General features: G+C 43.7%; 1 protein-coding gene across 2 annotated transcripts in view; it reads right to left on the bottom strand.

The window, feature by feature from the left end:
- Positions 1–1492: 1492 nt before the first annotated feature.
- Positions 1493–21792, bottom strand: part of LOC109894937 (zinc finger SWIM domain-containing protein 6-like) — an 86016-nt gene continuing 65716 nt past the window's right edge. The window contains exons 10-15 of one of the 2 annotated variants that reach the window (XM_031829746.1): positions 20113–20248; positions 12027–12184; positions 11771–11934; positions 11583–11664; positions 6683–7538; positions 1493–6540 (exon numbers count right to left, since the gene is read on the bottom strand). In XM_031829746.1, the coding sequence (XP_031685606.1) occupies positions 6531–6540; positions 6683–7538; positions 11583–11664; positions 11771–11934; positions 12027–12184; positions 20113–20248 (1406 nt within the window). In that variant the 3' untranslated portion in view covers positions 1493–6530. Of the gene's footprint in view, positions 7539–11582; positions 11665–11770; positions 11935–12026; positions 12185–20112; positions 20249–21792 lie in introns of both variants that reach the window. The other variant, XM_031829745.1, reaches the window with a different exon arrangement.

The raw sequence follows: 21792 nt of genomic DNA, 5'->3' as shown, positions 1-21792 counted from the left end.
GCTCCAGAACACTCAGGACCTCAGACTGGGGTGAAGGTTCACCTTCCAACAGGACAACGACGCTAAACACACAGCCAAGACACCGAAGGAGTGGCATCGGCCAAAGTCTCTGAATGTCCTTGAGTGGCCCAGCCAGAGCCCAGACATGAACCATATCAAACATTTCTGTAGAGATCTGAAAATAGTTGTGCAGCGACGCTCCCCATCCAACCTAATAGAACTTGAGAGGATCTGCAGAGAATGGTAGTAACTCCCCAAATACAGGTGTGCCAAGCTTGCAGCATCATACCCAAGAAGACTCAAGGCTGTAATCGCTGCCAAAGGTGCTTCAACAACACTGTGTCATGCCTTGGTCGTTGTGTTTTGTGTTTTCGTTATGTGTTTGGTCAGGCCAGGGTGTGACAGGGGTTTATGTTATTGTATTTCGTATTGGGGTTTGTAGTATTTGGGATCGCGGCTGATTAGGGGTGTTGTATAGGCTTGGCTGCCTGAGGCGGTTCTCAATCAGCAGTCAGGTGATTCTCGTTGCCTCTGATTGGGAACCATATTTAGGTAGCCTGAGTTTCGCTTTGTCTTTCGTGGGTGATTGTTCCTGTCTCTGTGTAGTGTTCACCAGATAGGCTGTATTAGGTTTCACGTTCCGTTTGTTGTTTTTGGTATTTATAGTTATTTCATGTACCGTCATTTCTTCATTAAAGACATGAGTAACCACCACGCTGCATTTCGGTCCGACTCTCTTTCTACAAACGAAGAACGCCGTTACACACTGAGTAAAAGGTCTGAATACTTCAACTGTTTTTGCTTTGTCATTATTGATGAGGGGAAAAATGACTTAATCCATTTTAGAATAAGGCTGTATCGTACCAATGTGGAAAAAGTGAAGGGGTCTGAATACTTTCCGAATGCACTGGTTACACACACACACACACACACACACACACACACACACACACACACACACACACACACACACACACACACACAGCTTGTGCTGCTGTGTTGCTGTACCCACCTCTGTGTGTTTATGCCTTATTACTGTTCATACACAGACAGTTTCAGTGTTTGTGTCAATATTTAATGAGTGACGGGAGTCTGGGGACCCCACGGCTGTCAGGAGTCTGTCTGGAAGTACCACCTGTTCCCAAATCCCCAAACACACACACACACTAACTAATAAACCATGTTCTCTCAACACTGTGGGGAATTGGGGATGCTGTGGCAACATTGTCCATGCTACATACCTGTAAACAGGTGTGTGGTATAGACTGGTCCAAATTTGATTCACAAACTATGGATGTCATTGAATTCTATTGTGATAGAGTTGAAAACTGCATACAGAACAACTGGATCCAGTGAGTGATTCTTAGTGATTTTCCTGATTGAGCTGCACTCGCTGGTCTGTTTCTATGCCGACCATCCTTTCGAGCCACCTTGTGTATCAGAATGAGATGTACTGTAACCACATGAATACAAAACCAAGGAGCCCAAAATGTACCTTTAAAAAAAAAAACTTTAATTAAAACAAACAAAAAAAGATTATAAAACAGTGATTTTAGTTACATAAATAAATTGATATCGGTGTATCAAATCTTAATTTCATAAGCATGTATACATGGATCATTATAATAAATAAAGTGGGAAAATAGAAGATTCCATTTCCTACACGAACAGAAGAAAAAAAACAGCTGGAGAGAAAGAGGAGGACCATTCATTAGAGGACGAGACACACAGGACAAAGTTTTCCACCAATCACACGAGGAAATGCTTCGTTAAAAGCACAGTGTTTACAGAGCCATTCAGTTACTAATTAAGGACACTGGGACCAAGGTGCTTGGCTTTTACTTCTTGGAACATGTTTGGTTGTTAGAACTCCTGTTTGGTTACTTCAAAACAAGGCAAGAGAGAAGGCTGTTTATTCTTTAAAGAACAAAAGAGAAAGCACTTCAACAAAAACCTGAAAAATAAAGAAACAAGACAAGTTATTAGTACAATAGCCGGACCTCGTACAGGAAGACACACACACTGGTCTGGTCTGTGGCGTGTTCAGATGCAAGCGGACATTTCAGCAGACCACAACTGACTGACCTAGCTTTCACACCACTGATTAGCCAGATATAACTCTAAAGTCTGGGATTACCAGATAAGGAAGAGAACCAGCAGACCCCGTGGCCTTCGAGGACCAGAGTTATACACAACTGGATGTTGGTCATTTCTCATCAGCTGATCAATGTTATGATGCCACGTAATGAAAAATCAATGCTCGGGTTATCATATGACATTTCAATGGAATACTGTACATCAGTCAAATACATACATCTGTTCATTGTGAAAAGTAACCCGTGAGAGAACAAGATAATATTTTCACTGTGCTCCAATACCTTGAATAGACACCAAATCAAACTGTTGATAGCAGTTCAATAATCTGAACCAATGTCTTAGTACTGACACTACCCTTGTGAGGCTACAGTAACCCTCCATTAGCAAGGCCAACGTGATGTGTTCTGTGGTAAAAAAAATAAATTGAAAGAAAAAACACTAAGAGAAAAAATAGCAAGCTACAGCGGCTTCAAGTATTTCACATTACATAGAATACTCTGTATAAATGAGTTAACATATACTTTTGAATCCTCCATATTCAGACTTACACTATCGTAGATATACACAGTACAATACATGCTTGCTCGTATCATTGTTTCCTGTACTCATTCCTTCTTCCTTTTTCCTGTTAGTTTTAGAGAAATCCCTGAGAACGTCTTTTGACAGTTGCTGAAGGTTATACACATAGAATAGGCCTATTAAAACTGTATTATAATGGAATTCTAATTATCCTATGGTTCCACATGCACAGAAGTATTGACACTGGCCCATTCTGGAGCTACACTCACCAATTCTACAGATGTGGGATCCTAATTTGAGCCTGTTTGCTTCAGCAGGAAAATAATCCTGCAGCAACAGGAAATTTGAACTATGTATAAAATAAATGTACATTTTTGTAGGGGTTGATACGTTTTTCATAAGGGAAAATCAAGTCAGAAATTGTGGAAAAGTGGAAATTAAACCACTTTAAACCTCAAAATACAAGTAAAACATTTCCTGTATTCCAGGTGATCCAATTAAGATCCTACATCTGTACAACTAGAACCCTGGTAACTTTGGCACTGTAATTAGTTACCCAGCCTGTATTCTTGTGAACACAGAAACAGCCAGGTCACCAGGTTAGTTTTGTGAATACATAAACAGTCAGGTAACCCGACTAGTCTTGTGAAGGTTAGTCTTGTGAATACATAAACAGTCAGGTAACCCGGCTAGTCTTGTGAAGGTTAGTCTTGTGAAGGTTAGTCTTGTGAATACAGAAACAGTCAGGTAACCCGGCTAGTCTTGTGAAGGTTAGTCTTGTGAATACATAAACAGTCAGGTAACCCGGCTAGTCTTGTGAAGGCTAGTCTTGTGAAGGTTAGTCTTGTGAATACAGAAACAGTCAGGTAACCCGGCTAGTCTTGTGAAGGTTAGTCTTGTGAATACATAAACAGTCAGGTAACCCGGCTAGTCTTGTGAAGGTTAGTCTTGTGAAGGTTAGTCTTGTGAATACATAAACAGTCAGGTAACCCGGCTAGTCTTGTGAAGGTTGGTCTTGTGAATACAGAAACAGTCAGGTAACCCGGCTAGTCTTGTGAAGGTTAGTCTTGTGAAGGTTAGTCTTGTGAATACAGAAACAGTCAGGTAACCAGGCTAGTCTTGTGAAGGTTAGTCTTGTGAATACAGAAACAGTCAGGTAACCCGGCTAGTCTTGTGAAGGTTAGTCTTGTGAAGGTTAGTCTTGTGAAGGTTAGTCTTGTGAATACAGAAACAGTCAGGTAACCAGGCTAGTCTTGTGAATACATAAACAGTCAGGTAACCCGGCTAGTCTTGTGAAGGTTAGTCTTGTGAAGGTTAGTCTTGTGAATACAGAAACAGTCAGGTAACCCGGCTAGTCTTGTGAAGGTTAGTCTTGTGAATACATAAACAGTCAGGTAACCCGGCTAGTCTTGTGAATACATAAACAGTCAGGTAACCCGGCTAGTCTTGTGAAGGTTAGTCTTGTGAAGGTTAGTCTTGTGAATACATAAACAGTCAGGTAACCCGGCTAGTCTTGTGAAGGTTAGTCTTGTGAATACAGAAACAGTCAGGTAACCCGGCTAGTCTTGTGAAGGTTAGTCTTGTGAAGGTTAGTCTTGTGAAGGTTAGTCTTGTGAATACAGAAACAGTCAGGTAACCAGGCTAGTCTTGTGAAGGTTAGTCTTGTGAATACATAAACAGTCAGGTAACCCGGCTAGTCTTGTGAAGGTTAGTCTTGTGAAGGTTAGTCTTGTGAATACAGAAACAGTCAGGTAACCCGGCTAGTCTTGTGAAGGTTAGTCTTGTGAATACATAAACAGTCAGGTAACCCGGCTAGTCTTGTGAATACATAAACAGTCAGGTAACCCGGCTAGTCTTGTGAAGGTTAGTCTTGTGAAGGTTAGTCTTGTGAATACATAAACAGTCAGGTAACCCGGCTAGTCTTGTGAAGGTTAGTCTTGTGAATACAGAAACAGTCAGGTAACCCGGCTAGTCTTGTGAAAGTTAGTCTTGTGAATACATAAACAGTCAGGTAACCAGGCTAGTCTTGTGAAGGTTAGTCTTGTGAATACAGAAACAGTCAGGTAACCCGGCTAGTCTTGTGAAGGTTAGTCTTGTGAAGGTTAGTCTTGTGAAGGTTAGTCTTGTGAATACAGAAACAGTCAGGTAACCAGGCTAGTCTCCAGCAACTGTTCATACTAATAATACTTGAGCCAGTAACTAACCCACAATTACAGGTTTGTTGGTTTTAAGTACATTGTGCACTGTAAAAAAAAAAAATATATATATATATATCCTGTTGTTTTTACGGTAACTTACTGGCAGCCAGTTAGTTACCTGTAAGTTACTGTAAAAAAGCTTACCATAAATTCCAAAGAAACTTTTGTTTAACGGTACATTACTCTAAACTTTACTGTAAACATGATTTGTTGTTACAGTGTGGGATATTTCTGGCATAATACATCAAATGCTGGTACTCTTGATAATACTCCATATCCTCATCTTATGGCCCATGTGCCATTACTGTAGTCCTGCATTGTTGTCCTTAATCTAACACAGATAGTTATGATTACTGCATCTGAAACAACACCAGTCTGTTAAGACTATTTTTCCAAAACTATAATCTAACTAATACCTATGACACAGAGAAAACACAAGTGACGAGTCAACAGAAATACTAAATGGTGGTTTTCTCATGGAGCCGAGCTGTACAATGCTTCCAATAGTCAGGTCTGTGTGGTTTTAAAGCCATAGTGTCTCTTTGAGGCTGCCAATGTGTTTTTACACAAGCGCTTTCGCACAAGGGACTTTAAGCCACTTGACATATACTCAGTATAAAACCAAGATATAAAACAGGGGGATGCTAATAATAATAAACGTTTCTGTTATCTGCTTTTTCCTCTCGCACACACATGGAAAAACACACGCAACATTCACAACGTGACATTTCCTCTTCTGAAAATAAAACACACATAGTACTGTACACAGTAATAACAATAATGGTAATCATGTTTATAACAATAACAGCAAGAATGATAATACTGTGTGGCTCTGGAAATAGTTTTTTCCTTCTTCTTTTGCTTTGTCCTCCAACTCTTTACTTGTCCATGTTTAAGTCCAAAGAAGTTCAAAAGGCAGACTCAAGTTAATATAAAAGTACTAGCGGCCGACCCTGGTCAGCCGAACCTCCCCCCCGGGACCGACCCTGGTCAGCCGAACCTCCCCCCCGGGACCGACCCTGGTCAGCCGAACCTCCCCCCCGGGGCCGACCCTGGTCAGCCGAACCTCCCCCTCGGGGCCGACCCTGGTCAGCCGAACCTCCCCCTCGGGGCCGACCCTGGCCAGCCGAACCTCCCCCTCGGGGCCGACCCTGGCCAGCCGAACCTCCCCCTCGGGGCCGACCCTGGTCAGCCGAACCTCCCCCTCGGGGCCGACCCTGGTCAGCCGAACCTCCCCCTAGGGGCCGACCCTGGTCAGCCGAACCTCCCCCTAGGAGCCGACCCTGGTCAGCCGAACCTCCCCCTCGGGGCCGACCCTGGTCAGCCGAACCTCCCCCTCGGGGCCGACCCTGGTCAGCCGAACCTCCCCCTCGGGGCCGACCCTGGTCAGCCGAACCTCCCCCTCGGGGCCGACCCTGGCCAGCCGAACCTCCCCCTAGGGGCCGACCCTGGCCAGCCGAACCTCCCCCTCGGGGCCGACCCTGGTCAGCCGAACCTCCCCCTCGGGGCCGACCCTGGTCAGCCGAACCTCCCCCTAGGAGCCGACCCTGGTCAGCCGAACCTGTCCCTAGGGGCCGACCCTGGTCAGCCGAACCTGTCCCTAGGGGCCGACCCTGGTCAGCCGAACCTGTCCCTAGGGGCCGACCCTGGTCAGCCGAACCTGTCCCTAGGGGCCGACCCTGGTCAGCCGAACCTGTCCCTAGGGGCCGACCCTGGTCAGCCGAACCTATCCCTAGGGGCCGACCCTGGTCAGCCGAACCTATCCCTAGGGGCCGACCCTGGTCAGCCGAACCTAGCCGAACCTGTCCCTAGGGGCCGACCCTGGTCAGCCGAACCTGTCCCTAGGGGCCGACCCTGGTCAGCCGAACCTCTCCCTCACCAGCATCATGAGTTTCTTCTTTCCCTTATAGATCTGTTTGAGGTTGTCTATGAACTGTGTGAACTGGATGTGTCCATCTTGGGCCATGAGGAACGTCTCCCGGGTCTTCCCCAGGAACTCTATAAACTCGCTGTAGTGGCGTGGGCTGATGTGCGTGAGGCGAGAGTGCGTGGTGTTGATGTAGGCCCCGATGGTAGCATCCAGCAGCTGCCTGAGAGGAGCTTTGTCCAGTGACATCAGCTTCCCAGAGTTCCTACGGCTGTGCAGTGCGGACACCAGCCCCGGCGTGGTTAGTGTGCACCGCCGCAAAATATCCGACAGCACCGTGGCACACTTCACACTCTTCACCACCAGGGGGATGACGGCGGCCAGCTCGTTCTTTCCCAGCGAGTGACTCAGAGCGCAGGCCCACAGCACGTCGTTGATGGCTGGGTGGGTATCCTGGTTGTAGCTGAGGTTTAGATGAGCCATGGCTAGCGTGGCTAGCTTGTACGCCCTCATAGGGTACCCCCTGTGCTCCATGTACCTGGCTATCGTGAACAGCTGTGTGTAGCTCATCCCCGTGGCGGCCGCGTCCAGAACGATCTGGTAGGCCGTCTCGAAGGCTATGTGGTCCTTCTCGCAGAGCGTGAGGGCGGAGAGGGCACAGTTCTGGGGGTCCTTCATGGCACACTGCAGGGCCAGGGTCCGGGCGGAGGAGGCCAGGTTCTCCTGCTGGTGACAGTCCAGGTGCAGCCGGACGATGGTGGTGTTGGACATGACGGTGGTGGCCACGATGCTGGTGGCCTCGGTCGGGGTGAAGAGGGTGAACCAACTCTGCATGATGCTGTCCAACGCATACACCCCTGACACACACACACACACACACACCACACACACACACAAGAACGAGAAGTCAAAGAGTTAGCAGAGTCATTTGAATAACAATATTTATTTTGAAGCCCTCATACTGAACTAAATATATACTTAACTAAATATGAACTAAATACAGTGAGCTCCAAAAGTATTGGGACAGTGACACATTTTATGTTGATTTGGCTCTGTACTCCAGCACTTTGGATTTGAAATAATAAAAAGGGGGTTCTACTAAACTAATATACGGAATTGTTTTAAGATGGCCATATCAAGGATCATTTAGCTGAAATTTAAGACCCCTTAAGGGGTTTATTTGATGAAACATTGAATTTGGCATCACCGCTATTAACAGATTCACTACATGGAACAAGATAGTCCCCCCAAAAAATCTAAAGGAAGTTTGTTCTGAAGTGACTGTCCTATATCTGAGTGAGATACAGTATAAGAAAGATCAGGAAACATTTTACACTTAAATGTATATATATTAGTATATATATATATACTAAATATATATATAAATACACAGTGCCTTGCGAAAGTATTCGGCCCCCTTGAGCTTTGCGACCTTTTGCCACATTTCAGGCTTCAAACATAAAGATATAAAACTGTATTTTTTTGTGAAGAATCAACAACAAGTGGGACACAATCATGAAGTGGAACGACATTTATTGGATATTTCAAACTTTTTTAACAGATCAAAAACTGAAAAATTGGGCGTGCAAAATTATTCAGCCCCCTTAAGTTAATACTTTGTAGCGCCACCTTTTGCTGCGATTACAGCTGTAAGTCGCTTGGGGTATGTCTCTATCAGTTTTGCACATCGAGAGACTGACATTTTTTCCCATTCCTCCTTGCAAAACAGCTCGAGCTCAGTGAGGTTGGATGGAGAGCATTTGTGAACAGCAGTTTTCAGTTCTTTCCACAGATTCTTGATAGGGTTCAGGTCTGGACTTTGACTTGGCCATTCTAACACCTGGATATGTTTATTTTTTAACCATTCCATTGTAGATTTTGCTTTATGTTTTGGATCATTGTCTTGTTGGAAGACAAATCTCCGTCCCAGTCTCAGGTCTTTTGCAGACTCCATCAGGTTTTCTTCCAGAATGGTCCTGTATTTGGCTCCATCCATCTTCCCATCAATTTTAACCATCTTCCCTGTCCCTGCTGAAGAAAAGCAGGCTCAAACCATGATGCTGCCACCACCATGTTTGACAGTGGGGATGGTGTGTTCAGGGTGATGAGCTGTGTTGCTTTTACGCCAAACATAACGTTTTGCATTGTTGCCAAAAAGTTCAATTTTGGTTTCATCTGACCAGAGCACCTTCTTCCACATGTTTGGTGTGTCTCCCAGGTGGCTTGTGGCAAACTTTAAACAACACTTTTTATGGATATCTTTAAGAAATGGCTTTCTTCTTGCCACTCTTCCATAAAGGCCAGATTTGTGCAATATACGACTGAGTCTCCCACCTCAGCTGTAGATCTCTGCAGTTCATCCAGAGTGATCATGGGCCTCTTGGCTGCATCTCTGATCAGTCTTCTCCTTGTATGAGCTGAAAGTTTAGAGGGACGGCCAGGTCTTGGTAGATTTGCAGTGGTCTGATACTCCTTCCATTTCAATATTATCGCTTGCACAGTGCTCCTTGGGATGTTTAAAGCTTGGGAAATCGTTTTATATCCAAATCCGGCTTTAAACTTCTTCACAACAGTATCTCAGACCTGCCTGGTGTGTTCCTTGTTCTTCATGATGCTCTCTGCACTTTTAACGGACCTCTGAGACCATCACAGTGCAGGTGCATTTATACGGAGACTTGATTACACATAGGTGGATTGTATTTATCATCATTAGTCATTTAGGTCAAGATTGGATTATTCAGAGATCCTCACTGAACTTCTGGAGAGAGTTTGCTGCACTGAAAGTAAAGGGGCTGAATAATTTTGCACGCCCACTTTTTCAGTTTTTGATTTGTCAAAAAAGTTTTAAATATCCAATAAATGTCGTTCCACTTCATGATTGTGTCCCACTTGTTGTTGATTCTTCACAAAAAAATACCGTTTTATATCTTTATGTTTGAAGCCTGAAATGTGGCAAAAGGTCGCAAAGTTCAAGGGGGCCGAATACTTTCGCAAGGCACTGTATATATATAGTTTCAACTGTTCTGCCTTATTATTATTGGTACATGCTGGTCATTTATGAACATTTGAACATCTTGGCCATGTTCTGTTATAATCTCCACCCGGCACAGCCAGAAGAGGACTGGCCACCCCACATAGCCTGGTTTCTCTCTAGGTTTCATCCTAGGTTTTGGCCTTTCTAGGGAGTTTTTCCTAGCCACCGTGCTTCTACACCTGCATTGCTTGCTGTTTGGGGTTTTAGGCTGGGTTTCTGTACAGCACTTTGAGATATCAGCTGATGTACGAAGTGCAAAATATAAATAATTTTGATTTGAATTTTTATTTTTTATACATTTAACCCCTTATTTTAGGCACTAAACTATATCCATATACACATAATTTTTTACAACTGATACCGGGGACCTTTAGATGAGTCTTGTGAGCTTGTAGAGCAAAACAACCAACATGTACGTGTTCTTGAGAGACTCACCTTCCCTCCGAGGGGTCATATTAGTGTGTACTCAAACACTACAGACATAAGTTGGCAGATTGGCTGTACCGACTTCAGACCAGTCCCAAGACGCTTGTGGGGGGTCGTAGAGCAAAACACCAAGTTCGCGAGAGTCTCATCTTTGTTTGTAGGCCAAACCGTTTGGATACTACAGACTTTATGTGAGAAGACAGATTTTCAGGATGTCTCATGGTCTGACAAACACCGCTCTAGCTCTGTCACCTTTCACCACAGATGTCTCATGGTCTGACGAACACCGCTCTAGCTCTGTCACCTTTCACCACAGATGTCTCATGGTCTGACGAACACCGCTCTAGCTCTGCCACCTTTCACCAGATGTCTCATGGTCTGACAAACACCGTTCTAGCTCTGCCACCTTTCACCACAGATGTCTCATGGTCTGACGAACACCGTTCTAGCTCTGCCACCTTTCACCACAGATGTCTCATGGTCTGACGAACACCGCTCTAGCTCTGCCACCTTTCACCACAGATGTCTCATGATCTGACGAACACCGCTCTAGCTCTGCCACCTTTCACCACAGATGTCTCATGGTCTGACGAACACCGCTCTAGCTCTGCCACCTTTCACCACAGATGTCTCGTGGTCTGACAAACACCGCTCTAGCTCTGCCACCTTTCACCACAGATGTGGAAGGGCAATATCGGCGGATGCAGTAGATTGAGCCCATGCAAAATAGCAGATATCTCTAGCTTAAACGGGTGTTCATGAGGATTTTTGTATTATGTTAATTCAGCTTTAATTTGGGGGTATTTTTATCCATATTGGGTGAACCGTTTAGAAATGAAAGCACTTTTTGTACATAGTCCCCCCATTTTAGGGGACCAAAACTAAATGGGACAATTTCACATGGGTATTAAAAAAAGTATCATATTTGGTCCCATAATCATAGCACACAATTGTGACTCTACAAATTTGTCAGATGCATTTGCGGTTTGTTTTGGTTGTGTTTCAGATAATGTTTTACGCCCAATAGAAATTAATGGTAAATAATGTATTGTGTCATTTTGGAGTCACTTTTATTGTAAATAAGAATAGAACATGTTTCTGAACACTTCTACATTAATGTGGATGTTACCATGATTACGGATAATCCTGAATTAATTGTGAATAATGATGAGGGAGAAAGTTAGAGGCATAAATATCATACCCCCAAGACATGCTAACCTCTCACCATTACAATAACAGGGGAGGTTAGCATTTTTGGGGGGGTATGATATTTATGCCTCTAACTTTTCATACATTCGTTTAGTAGAACCCCCCTTGTATTATTTCACATCCAAAGTGCTGGCGTAGAGAGCCAAAACAATCCGACATGTGTCACTGTCCTGATCATTCTGGAGCTCACGCTTTGTGGTATATCATAGGAAGGGAAACGTTGTACACTTACCTACTTCAGTGGCACAGGTAACTAACCACCGTACCATCTCCCTCCTCCTCCAGTTCAACGTAGACAGGGTTATCCTCATCACCTGTGAATGAGAGACAGTTAGGGATGGTAGAGAGGTGTAAGTGTGTGTGTGTGTGTGTGTGTGTGTGTGTGTGTGTGTGTGTGTGTGTGTGTGTGTGTGTGTGTACCTGCAGCCCCAGCTCCAGTGAGACTTTGAGCAGTGTGATGTCTGGCAGGCTGTCCATCAGAGTAGCGATCTTGAAGGCATCCTGGCCCAGTTTAAAGATGTGAGATGAGGAATGGATGTTCTTCTGGATGGACTCTAGTACAGTCTCCAGCTTACGACTATCACCTGGACCAACAGAACAACCACATACAGTACAATGACAAAGGGACCAAAATGTATGTATGTATGTATGTATATGTGTGTGTGTGTGTGTGTACCTTTGGCTGCAGTGAGCATGGTGGAGGCCAGTTCACACTGCTGGGACTCTATGTGGGTGAGTGTGAACCAGCGAGGGTAACGGTTAGGGACCACAGACACCATGTGATGGGGTCGCGACAGGTCACCTGACGAGGCTGTGGACTCCAACACAGGCAACCTGAGGAGCACAGAAAAACCACAAGGCTGATTTGGATCACACACACACAAACACAAGCACAAAGTATAATCAGCAAGATTGTGTCAGTGTTCTGGAGTACATTAAAGGTTATGGCATACTGCAATTTACTTCCAACCAAGTCCTTCACCACAGAACTGAAGCAACAGTAGCATAATGACTGTTTTCTTGACTTGAATTACTGGTAATTAACTTCTTGGATATAGGGGGCGCTCTTTTAATTTATGGATAAAAAAACGTGCCTGTTTTAAGCGCAATATTTTGTCACGAAAAGATGCTCGACTATGCATATAATTGGCAGCTTTGGAAAGAAAACACTCTACGGTTTCCAAAACGGCAAAGATATTATCTGTGAGTGCCACAGAACTCATGCTACAGGCGAAACCAAGATGAAACTTCAACCAGGAAATGGGCAGAATTTTTGAAGCTCTGTTTTCCATTGTCTCCTTATATGGCTGTGAATGCGCCGGGAATGAGCCTGCCCTTTCTATCGTTTCTCCAAGGTGTCTGCAGCATTGTGACGTATTTGTAGGCATATCATTGGAAGATTGGCCATAAGACACTACATTTACCAGGGGTCCGCCCGGTGTCCTTTGTCTAAATTGGTGCGTAATCTACAAGCTGCACGCAGTCATCCAGTGATTGAGAGGAGAGAGGAGGCTTTCAACGAACGATATATCATGAAGAGATATGTGAAAAACACCTTGAGGATTGATTCTAAACAACGTTTACCATGTTTCAGTCGATATTATGGAGTTAATTTGGAAAAAAGTTCGGCGTTTTGAAGACTGAATTTTCGTTTTTTTTTGGTAGCCAAACATGACGCACCAAACGGAGCAATTTCTCCTAAACAAATAATCTTTCAGGAAAAACTGAGCATTTGCTATCTAACTGAGTCTCCTCATTGAAAACATCTGAAGTTCTTCAAAGGTAATGATTTTATTTGAATGATTTTCTGGTTTTTGTGAAAATGTTGCCTGCTAATGCTAACGCTAAATGCTACGCTAGCTGCGCCAGCTGTTACACAAATGCTTGTTTTGCTATGGTTGAGAAGCATATTTTGAAAATCTAAGATGACAGTGTTGTTAACAAAAGGCTAAGCTTGAGAGCTAGCATATTAACTTCATTTCATTTACGATTTTCATGAATAGTTAACGTTGTGTTATGCTAATGAGCTGCGGGGATAATTACACTCCTGGATACAGGTTTTTTTCGTAGCTAAACGTGACGCACCAAACGGAGCGATTTCTCCTAAACAAATAATCTTTCAGGAAAAACTGAGCATTTGCTATCTAACTGAGAGTCTCCTCATTGAAAACATCTGAAGTTCTTCAAAGGTAATGATTTTATTTGAATGATTTTCTGGTTTTTGTGAAAATGTTGCCTGCTAATGCTAATGCTAAATGCTACGCTAGCTGCGCTAGCTGTTACACAAATGCTTGTTTTGCTATGGTTGAGAAGCATATTTTGAAAATCTGAGATGACAGTGTTGTTAACAAAAGGCTAAGCTTGAGAGCTAGCATATTAATTTCATTTCATTTGCGATTTTAATGAATAGTTAACGTTGCGTTATGCTAATGAGCTTGAGGCTGTATTCACGATCCCGGATCCGGGATGGTTCGACGCAAGAAGTTAAGAACATAGGCCTGCTATACCTGCTGGCCAAAATATATCACAATATTTTTCTTATTTTTGATGGCATTTTCTGTTTCTGAATAATAAAAGTCTAAATATGTTATGAGTAGTGCATGACCCTAGGATGCCAGTAAATTAATTATAAGTTGTTTTAATGTCTTTCTCTATTCTGATGGTTTAATACTCAACCAAACTGACAGTTAAGTAGTCCAATTTGTAGAACTTTTCATTTACTTAGCACTTTATACAAATACCGTTTTAGACAGTATTGTAAAGATCCATACCAGTATGTGGATCCATACCAGTGTACATTAAAAGACGATGCATCACGCAGCCCTAGTGTAAACAGGCTTTATAGGTCTTACGCATCTGCAGACAGACAGACATTGAAGTATACAATATTCTTGTCTTTATGTGTGCTACTGTGGGCAGCTCATCTCAGTTTCAAACCTCATCTTCCAGCCCAGTTGCAAAGGTCTCTTGCTGCCTTGGAAAGAGAAGAGAACCTGGGCAGATCTCAACCAATCACAAAGCTAATTGAGTCCATGGGGAAATGAGCGGATTCACCTTCCAGCCCTCTATGCCTGGACACACATCAAACCCATACGCACCCACCCACACACACCCACCCACCCACCCACCCACATAAAAGCAACGTTACAAGACTATGCTAAATGGCAGTTTGATTTCAGAGAAAAGGGCCAGAGACACTATTGCTACGTGAGGAATACCTCCAAGTCTGGTTCTAATGTTGATTATTAGCTGAAGTATGTCAGGCCCAGACAAGGTAAACGCCTGGCCAACAGTCTGACTAGATAAAGGTGAGAGAAAGCAAGACGAGACTTGGTGTGAAATGGAGACGTGCCGATGCCAAAGAGACAAGGGGTTCGTTCCAAACACATCTAAAGATCTGCTTAAACACTGGGGGATTCTGGACCTTTGTGGGGTGGAACTAAGCAAAATGTCTCTCCCTAAAGATGGAACCCTCGTCAACATTCCTACCTTTGTGTGCCTTACAGAGACCCACTGGTGGGGACTGATTGTTTGCCACCAATTCTCCTTATAGGACACATCACTGCACTCTATACTCCTCTGTAAACTGGTCATCTCTGTATACACGTCGCAAGAACCACTGGTTGATGCTTATTTATAAAAACCCTTTTAGGCCTCATTCCCCCCTATCTGAGATATCTACTGCAGCCCTCAACCTCCACATACAACACCCGTTCTGACAGTCACATTCTGTTAAAGGTCCCCAAAGCACACACATCCCTGGGTCGCTCATCTTTTCAGTTCGCTGAAGCTAGCGACTGGAACGAGCTGCAACAAACACTCAACCTGGACAGTTTCATCTCAATCTCTTCATTCAAAGACTCAGTCATGGACACTCTTACTGACAGTTGTGGCTGCTTTGTGTGATGTTTTGTTGTCTCTACCTTCTTGCCCTTTGTGCTGTTGTCTGTGCCCAACAATGTTAGTACCCTGTTTTGTGCTGCTACCATGTTGTTATTGTGTTGATACCATGCTGTGTTGTCATGTGTTGCTGCCTTGCTATGTTGTTGTCTTAGGTCTCTCTTTGTAGTGTTGAGTTGTCTCTCTTGTTGTGATGTGTGTTTTGTCCTATATTTATATTGTATTTATTTATTTTAATCCCAGGCCCCGTCCCCGCAGGAGGCCTTTTGCCTTTGGTAGGCAGTCATTGTAAATAAGAATTTGTTCTTAACTGACTTGCCAAGTTAAATAAAGGTTCAATAATTTAAAAAATATATATTGTTGTTCAATGCAATGACACAGAAGCGGCATCATCTATTCCACATCAAAACGAATCCATTGCTAGTGTAAAGTACGTCACACTGCTCACTTCCTCCCATACCTAGAGCAAACTCGGGACCTCTGCCTTGTTAGCACACATGACCGCCCTCCTGATGCGTTTACCAGTCGGCGTCCGACGAAAAGCTAGCTATTCACTGGCACAAGTGGGAACACGCATACTTTCATGAAGACACTTAGCCTTGACTTGAATCCATTTAACAGTGAGCCATAACACACCATCAGTCCCAAGCGACTGATGAGGGCAGCTGTGGTGTCAGATTGGTCCTGTGGCACTATAGCGCCCTGTCACAGCAGGGCAGGATGCTTTGATAGAGAGAGAGGGGGAGAGGAACATATATTGTCCCGAAGCCACTCACGCGTTGTCTTGGCTGTGTGCTTAGGGTCGTTGTCCTGTTGGAATGTGAACCTTCACCCCAGTCTGAGGTCCTGAGCGCTCTGGAGCAGGTTTTCATCAAGGATCGCTCTGTACTTTGCCCCGTTCATCTTTCCCTCGATCCTGACTAGTCTCCAAGTCCCTGCCGGTGAAAAATACCCCAACAGCATGATGCTGCCACCACCATTCCATCTCTGCAAGCGGGCTGTCATGTGCCTTTTACTGAGGAGTGGCTTCCGTCTGGCCTGATTGGTGGAGTGCTGCAGAGATGGTTGTCCTTCTGCAAGGTTCTCCCACCTCCATAGAGGAACTCTGCTGCTCTGTCAGTGACCATAGGGTTCTTGGTAACCTCCCTGACCAAGGTCCTTCTCCCCCGATTGCTCAGTTTGGCCAGGCGGACAGCTCTAGGAAGAGTCTTGGTGGTTCCAAACTTCTTCCATTTAAGAATGATGGAGGCCACTGTGTTCTTGCTGACCTTCATTGCTGCAAACATTCTTTGTTACCTTTCCCCATATCTGTGCCGACAATCCTGTCTCAGAGCTCTACGGACAAATCCTTCGACCCATAAGGTCGTGGGACCTTATGTAGACAGGTGTGTGCCTTTCCAAATCATGTCCAATCACTTGAATTTACCACTGTTGGACTCCAATCAAGTTGTAGAAACATCAAGGATGATCAGTGGAAACAGGATAAATCTGAATTCAATATAGAGTCTCATAGCAAAGGGTCTGAATACTTTCTGTTTTTTACATTTGCAACAATAAAAAAAAAACTGTTTTTGCTTTGTCATTATGGGGTATTGTGATGTCCTTATGGGGTATTGTGTGTAGGTAGATTGTGATGTCATTATGGGGTATTGTGTGTAGGTAGATTGTGATGTCCTTATGGGGTATTGTGATGTCATTATGGGGTATTGTGATGTCCTTATGGGGTATTGTGATGTCATTATGGGGTATTGTGATGTCCTTATGGGGTATTGTGATGTCATTATGGGGTATTGTGATGTCATTATGGGGTATTGTGATGTCATTATGGGGTATTGTGTGTAGGTAGATTGTGATGTCATTATGGGGTATTGTGATGTCATTATGGGGTATTGTGATGTCATTATGGGGTATTGTGTGTAGGTAGATTGTGATGTCATTATGGGTTATTGTGATGTCATTATGGGGTATTGTGTGTAGGTAGATTGTGATGTCATTATGGGTTATTGTGATGTCATTATGGGGTATTGTGTGTAGGTAGATTGTGATGTCATTATGGGGTATTGTGTGTAGGTAGATTGTGATGTCATTATGGGATATTGTGTGCAGGTAGATTGTGATGTCATTATGGGGTATTGTGTGTAGGTAGGTTGTGATGTCATTATGGGGTATTGTGATGTCATTATGGGATATTGTGTGTAGGTAGATTGTGATGTCATTATGGGATATTGTGTGTAGGTAGGTTGTGATGTCATTATGGGGTATTGTGATGTCATTATGGGATATTGTGTGTAGGTAGATTGTGATGTCATTATGGGATATTGTGTGTAGGTAGATTGTGATGTCATTATGGGGTATTGTGTGTAGGTAGATTGTGATGTCATTATGGGATATTGTGTGTAGGTAGATTGTGATGTCATTATGGGGTATTGTGTGTAGGTAGGTTGTGATGTCATTATGGGGTATTGTGATGTCATTATGGGATATTGTGTGTAGGTAGATTGTGATGTCATTATGGGATATTGTGTGTAGGTAGGTTGTGATGTCATTATGGGGTATTGTGATGTCATTATGGGATATTGTGTGTAGGTAGGTTGTGATGTCATTATGGGGTATTGTGATGTCATTATGGGATATTGTGTGTAGGTAGATTGTGATGTCATTATGGGTTATTGTGATGTCATTATGGGGTATTGTGTGTAGGTAGATTGTGATGTCATTATGGGTTATTGTGATGTCATTATGGGGTATTGTGTGTAGGTAGATTGTGATGTCATTATGGGTTATTGTGATGTCATTATGGGGTATTGTGTGTAGGTAGATTGTGATGTCATTATGGGGTATTGTGTGTAGGTAGATTGTGATGTCATTATGGGGTATTGTGTGTAGGTAGATTGTGATGTCATTATGGGGTATTGTGTGTAGGTAGATTGTGATGTCATTATGGGGTATTGTGATGTCATTATGGGGTATTGTGATGTCATTATGGGATATTGTGTGTAGGTAGATTGTGATGTCATTATGGGTTATTGTGATGTCATTATGGGTTATTGTGATGTCATTATGGGGTATTGTGTGTAGGTAGATTGTGATGTCATTATGGGGTATTGTGTGTAGGTAGATTGTGATGTCATTATGGGGTATTGTGATGTCATTATGGGGTATTGTGTGTAGGTAGGTTGTGATGTCATTATGGGGTATTGTGTGTAGGTAGATTGTGATGTCATTATGGGATATTGTGATGTCATTATGGGATATTGTGTGTAGGTAGATTGTGATGTCATTATGGGGTATTGTGATGTCATTATGGGGTATTGTGTGTAGGTAGATTGTGATGTCATTATGGGGTATTGTGATGTCATTATGGGGTATTGTGATGTCATTATGGGGTATTGTGTGTAGGTAGATTGTGATGTCATTATGGGGTATTGTGTGTAGGTAGATTGTGATGTCATTATGGGGTATTGTGATGTCATTATGGGGTATTGTGATGTCATTATGGGGTATTGTGTGTAGGTAGATTGTGATGTCATTATGGGGTATTGTGTGTAGGTAGATTGTGATGTCATTATGGGGTATTGTGATGTCATTATGGGGTATTGTGATGTCATTATGGGATATTGTGATGTCATTATGGGGTATTGTGATGTCATTATGGGGTATTGTGATGTCATTATGGGGTATTGTGATGTCATTATGGGGTATTGTGTGTAGGTAGATTGATGAGGAAAAACATGTATTTAATCTATTTTAGAATAAGGCTGTAACGTAACAACATGTGGAGAAATGGAAGGGGTCCGAATACTTTCAGAATGCAAAATAGATAGAAGTGAAAGAGAGCAACTATATATCCAGTTCTTTCATAGTCTGGTCCTGGTTTCTGGTGAACATCAGTGAGACTACTGAACTCTTTACCTCCTGGTTTTCACCCTCAGACAAAGTAAACACTTCACAAACGTCATTTCACTTCCCCAATCTATCCATCACAGGAGCCGCTGGAAGACCTCTTCTCAAGACATCTTCCTGATATACAAAAGCTCCCCAAGCCACCGCAGACTAGCAGTGGAGGCTACATGGAACAGTCATTTCACACTAGCTGGATACCAATCTTCATAAATTCAGGTGATATTCCAACACCCCTGCACTAGTAAAATCAGCAGGGTGTGTGTTCAGTACATACACACTACTTCCTTGAGCTGAATAGAACTCCTTAGCACTAAGCAGTGGTTTGAATAAGGAGAGGCTGTGTAAGTCTATCAGAGTGTTCTAATGGGTTGATAAAAGCCAGTCCTTTTACCTGGCCTCTATATTTAACCAGCAGCCCCTGTCCCGTGGGAGTGGGAAGGTATACGCTGCTATCATATTAAACCAGCACCACATTGAACACATTTATTATGTGACAGACAGACAGACACCCAGGTCCCTGGAGTAGCTAGACGTGGCCACAATATTCAACCTCACCCTCTCTTTCCACAGGGCTGGGTGGGGAGAGAGGCGGGTTGGGAGGGCGGGATGCGAGGCCTGACTACGGTATAGTTTGGGCACTACTCAAGCCAAAGTTTTTCGACTTGCATATTTCAGTGCCCAATGATACGTGACGTAGCTCTCATTCATTGACAATCATTACGCGTCACCAGTGATAGCAGTGTTCACAAAGCATCTCAATGAGAAGCCAATGGCAGAGAGGTTTTGGTGTTAGCCATGTAGCTGTCCTGACACTGTTGACCAGGTGTGTGAGAGCCATCTCATAACACAGTCATTCAAATCTCGTTAACATCATTCATATTCACTGATCCAGCTCCCCCTTCCCAAAAACAATATCAAAACAGAGCCACTCCGCAACTAATAATAAAAGAGAGCCTCACCGCATGGCTCTGAGTGCAATCTTGTACGCCAGTTCAGCGTCGTGAGGTAGGAGAGAGGTGAAGAGGTAGCGGGTGAAGGTGTGCATGGGAACACTCTCTCTGTGGACAATCTCTCCGTGGCCGCTGTACGGCCCACCTGGAGGTACAAGGAGAGAAGAACAACACGGGACAGAAGACACGTGGTTCAGACAGGAAGTCAGGGTGAAACAGTTCACTGATGGAACAAAGACAGAAATATCAGTTGCAAAAACAGGAAATGCATTTAATTTAACATTGGTGGAGTTAAGGAGAATGTTTTAATTTCTAAATTGTAATTACTTCGCCATGGCCTATTTATTGCCTTACCTCCCTAATCTTACCTCTTTTGCACAAACTGTATGTAGATTTGTTTTCCCTATTGACTGTATGTTTGTTTATCCCATGTGTAACTCTGTGTTGTTGTTTGTGTCGCACTGCTTTGCTTTATCTTGGCCAGATCGCAGTTGTAAATGAGAAATTGTTCTCAACTGGCTTACCTGGTTAAATAAAGGTGAAATATATATACAGTATATCACAAAAGTGAGTACACCCCTCACATTTTTGTAAATATTTGAGTATATATCTTTTCATGTGACAACACTGAAGAAATGACACTTTGCTACAATGTAAATTAGTGAGTGTACATCTTGTATAACAGTGTAAATTTGCCGTCCCCTCAAAATACCTCAACACACAGCCATTAATGTCTAAACCGCTGGCAACAAAAGTGAGTACACCCCTAAGTGAAAATGTCCAAATTGGGCCCAATTAGCCATTTTCCCTCCCCGGTGTCATATGACTCATTAATGTTACAAGGTCTCAGGTGTGAATGGGGAGCAGGTGTGTTAAATTTGGTGTCCTCGCTCTCACACTCCCTCATACTGACTGGTCACTGGAAGTTCAACATGGCACCTCATGGCAAAGAACTCTCTGAGGATCTGAAAAAAAGAATTGTTGCTCTGCATAAAGATGGCCTGGGCTATTAGAAGATTGCCAAGACCCTAAAACTGAGCTGCAGCACGGTGGCGAAGACCATACAGCGGTTTAACTGGACAGGTTCCACTCAGAACAGGCCTCGCCATGGTCAACCAAAGAAGTTGAGTGCACGTGTTCAGCGTCATATCCAGAGGTTGTCTTTGGGAAATAGATGTATGAGTGCTGCCAGCATTGCTGCAGAGGTTGAAGGGGTGGGGGGTCAGCCTGTCAGTGCTCAGACCATACGCCGTACACTGCATCAAATTGGTCTGCATGGCTGTCGTCCCAGAAGCAAGCCTCTTCTAAAGATGATGCACAAGAAAGCCCCAAAACAGTTTGCTGAAGACAAGCAGACTAAGGACATGTATTACTGGAACCATGTCCTGTGGTCTGATGAGACCAAGATAAACTTATTTGGTTCAGATGGTGTCAAGCGTGTGTGGCGGCAACCAGGTGAGGAGTACAAAGACAAGTGTGTCTTGCCTACAGTCCAGCATGGTGGTGGGAGTGTCATGATCTGGGGCTGCATGAGTGCTGCCGGCACTGGGGAGCTACAGTTCATTGAGGGAACCATGAATGCCAACATGTGCTGTGACATACTGAAGCAGAGCATGATCCCCTCCCTTCGGAGACTGGGCCGCAGGGCAGTATTCCAACATGATAACGACCCCAAACACACCTCCAAGA

This window comes from Oncorhynchus kisutch, linkage group LG8 (genome assembly GCF_002021735.2).
Source record: "Oncorhynchus kisutch isolate 150728-3 linkage group LG8, Okis_V2, whole genome shotgun sequence".
Classification (NCBI taxonomy): Eukaryota; Metazoa; Chordata; class Actinopteri; order Salmoniformes; family Salmonidae; genus Oncorhynchus; species Oncorhynchus kisutch.
Note: the sequence above shows the minus strand (reverse complement) of the source record. Positions and strands in the feature narration are given on the sequence as shown.